The sequence below is a fragment of the Enhydra lutris genome, unplaced genomic scaffold (assembly GCF_002288905.1).
Source record: "Enhydra lutris kenyoni isolate GAN:26980312 unplaced genomic scaffold, ASM228890v2 scaffoldscaffold3257, whole genome shotgun sequence".
NCBI classification, from domain to species: Eukaryota; Metazoa; Chordata; class Mammalia; order Carnivora; family Mustelidae; genus Enhydra; species Enhydra lutris.
In genome coordinates this window covers 1-2,442 of record NW_019157341.1, presented here as the reverse complement: position 1 = coordinate 2,442, position 2,442 = coordinate 1, and the positions used below count along the sequence as shown (strand labels likewise).

Genomic DNA, 2,442 nt, shown 5'->3' with positions numbered 1-2,442 from the left:
TTTATCTTCATCACCTAGCACATGGGTCTGGCACATAATAAGTGCTCAAAAAATGCTTGTGGGTGCATTTCCCAAAAAGAGAGATTGATCTTGGTTTTAACCTAAGGAAAAATAAACAGCTTTTTAAGAATAGTGAAAACATGAAACAGAACTCAGATCCAAATTTTATTTCTTCTTCAAAGCACAAATACAATTATAACACAAATACAACAGTTGTAAGCACAAATACAACTATTTCCACCTCTAGAAGAGTCTTTTGGATGTGGTGGAAACATCTGAATTATAAATTCAGATCTTCTTTCAAGAAGGTTCTATTTAGAATTAACCAAAAGGAAAAAAATTTATTTGCTTTTTCTATTTTTCCTCATTTGTCAATATAATTTTTTTCTATTGTAATAGGTGAAAAACCTTTTGAATGTCCAAATTGTCATGAACGATTTGCTAGAAATAGCACCCTCAAATGTCATCTGACTGCATGCCAGACTGGAGTAGGGGCAAAAAAGGGAAGAAAGAAGCTTTATGAATGTCAGGTATGTGTGGTGTATTCTCTCCTTAGCAAAGGAATGGTCTGTGTTTTAAATCATTAAAAGTAAAGGGTAGCAGAGTATAGAGTAAAAGTATAGGGCTGATAGTTTGGAAAGAATGAGAGTAAAGAACATCACTGTCTTGACTTTAGAACGAAGATTAGGGTGTTGGTTTTTTTTACTCAATCCAAGATGACACCAATGTCAGTAAAATTATGTCCTAAATAATAAATAATCTGAAACTGTGGTTATTCTTAACCATTGAGCAATTACTAGAATTTGGGAATGAGGCAGTGGGGGGCTGACAAGCTGTGATCAGCTCTTCCATGATTAGTATGTATATAACCCAAATAATGTAATTGTTCTTATAGTAATGATATTATGGGAGAAATTATAGTATTGGTACTTTATATTCTTTGAATTTATATGACATTTAAGCAATGAAGGCAGTGTTAAAATGTTTCCCAAAGTGTATTTCAGTTGTTAACTACATCAGCTAAAAGATCCAATAAAGAAAACAGTTATGAAATCTTAGACCACATTATATTATATTATATCATATTTTTCAGAAAAATTCAAATTTTTCCTTAAAGAGAATAAATACATTCATGTTTTCTTCAGCTTGAATATTAGTATTGTTAAAACCATATGTTTGGTTATTGCAGGTCTGTAACAGTGTGTTTAACAGCTGGGACCAGTTCAAAGATCATTTGGTAATACACACTGGAGATAAACCCAACCATTGTACTTTATGTGACTTGTGGTTTATGCAAGGAAATGAATTAAGGAGGCATCTCAGTGATACTCACAATATTTCAGAGCGTCTAGTAACTGAAGAAGTTCTTTCAGTAGAAACACGTGTGCAGACTGAACCTGTGACGTCAATGACTATTATAGAACAAGTTGGGAAGGTGCATGTGTTACCATTGCTTCAGGTTCAGGTGGATTCAGCACAAGTGACTGTGGAACAGGTCCATCCTGATCTGCTCCAGGACAGCCAAGTGCATGATTCACATATGAGCGATCTTCCAGAGCAGGTCCAGGTGAGTTATCTAGAAGTGGGTCGAATTCAGACTGAAGAAGGTACTGAAGTACACGTGGAGGAGCTGCATGTCGAGCGGGTAAATCAGATGCCAGTAGAAGTACAGACTGAACTTCTAGAAGCCGACTTGGAACAAGTGACTCCTGAAATCATGAACCAGGAGGAGAGAGAGCCCACCCAAGCAGATTGTGCTGAGACTGCCAGGGAAGATCACGAAGATGCTGATGGTTTAGAGACCAAATCAACAGTGGATTCCCAAGCTGAAAGGGCAGGGAATGAGAACAGAACACCTATGCCTGTTTTAGAATGAAATAACAAATGAATATATTTTTAAATTTATGTGTTGGGTTTTTGAACTGATGTTGGGCAGTGTGACTGTCCTTGGGCTAACAGACAAGTGGACCAAAGTTAAAGTCTTTCCTGTTGTGAACTGTTTCTGTTGAAACAGATTCCCCCCCCACTTAATGCCACAGAGGAGATATCTTTCCCATAAGTGAATGGGAAGCTTTGAGAAGTATTATTTCTGGAAACTTAAATGGATTATATTCTTACTATATAGTTGGGTACGAATGTATCTATTTTCATTGTGGTAAGGGTTCTCCCTTCTCTCTTTCCCAGGTCACGTCCTTTCTTAGATTTTTTCCATGTTGTAAAATCAAACGTAAAATCATTAGAATACAAATTTATGTATTCTAATGCATGTTAGAAAATTGAATATATAGGAAACACAAGGCTGCATGAAGAAAAGTACATTGTTACTGTGCAGTTAAATTTTTGGCTTCTGGCTTGCTTTAGTTTGAACAACCTTCTTGTCTTTACTGGTAGTCACGGATGTCATCTCTGCAACAGGAACAGAGTGGTGGTGGCAAAATTTCT

At 36.3% G+C, this 2,442-nt stretch overlaps 1 protein-coding gene across 1 annotated transcript; it reads left to right on the top strand.

Moving 5' to 3' along the window:
• Positions 1–399: 399 nt before the first annotated feature.
• LOC111140554 (zinc finger protein 131-like) lies at positions 400–2,436 on the top strand (the record flags this gene model as incomplete). Its single annotated transcript, XM_022492769.1, has 2 exons — positions 400–530; positions 1,190–2,436. Coding segments are annotated over 2 exons (818 nt in total), but the record flags the coding sequence as incomplete, so codon positions are not given.
• Positions 2,437–2,442: the final 6 nt, after the last annotated feature.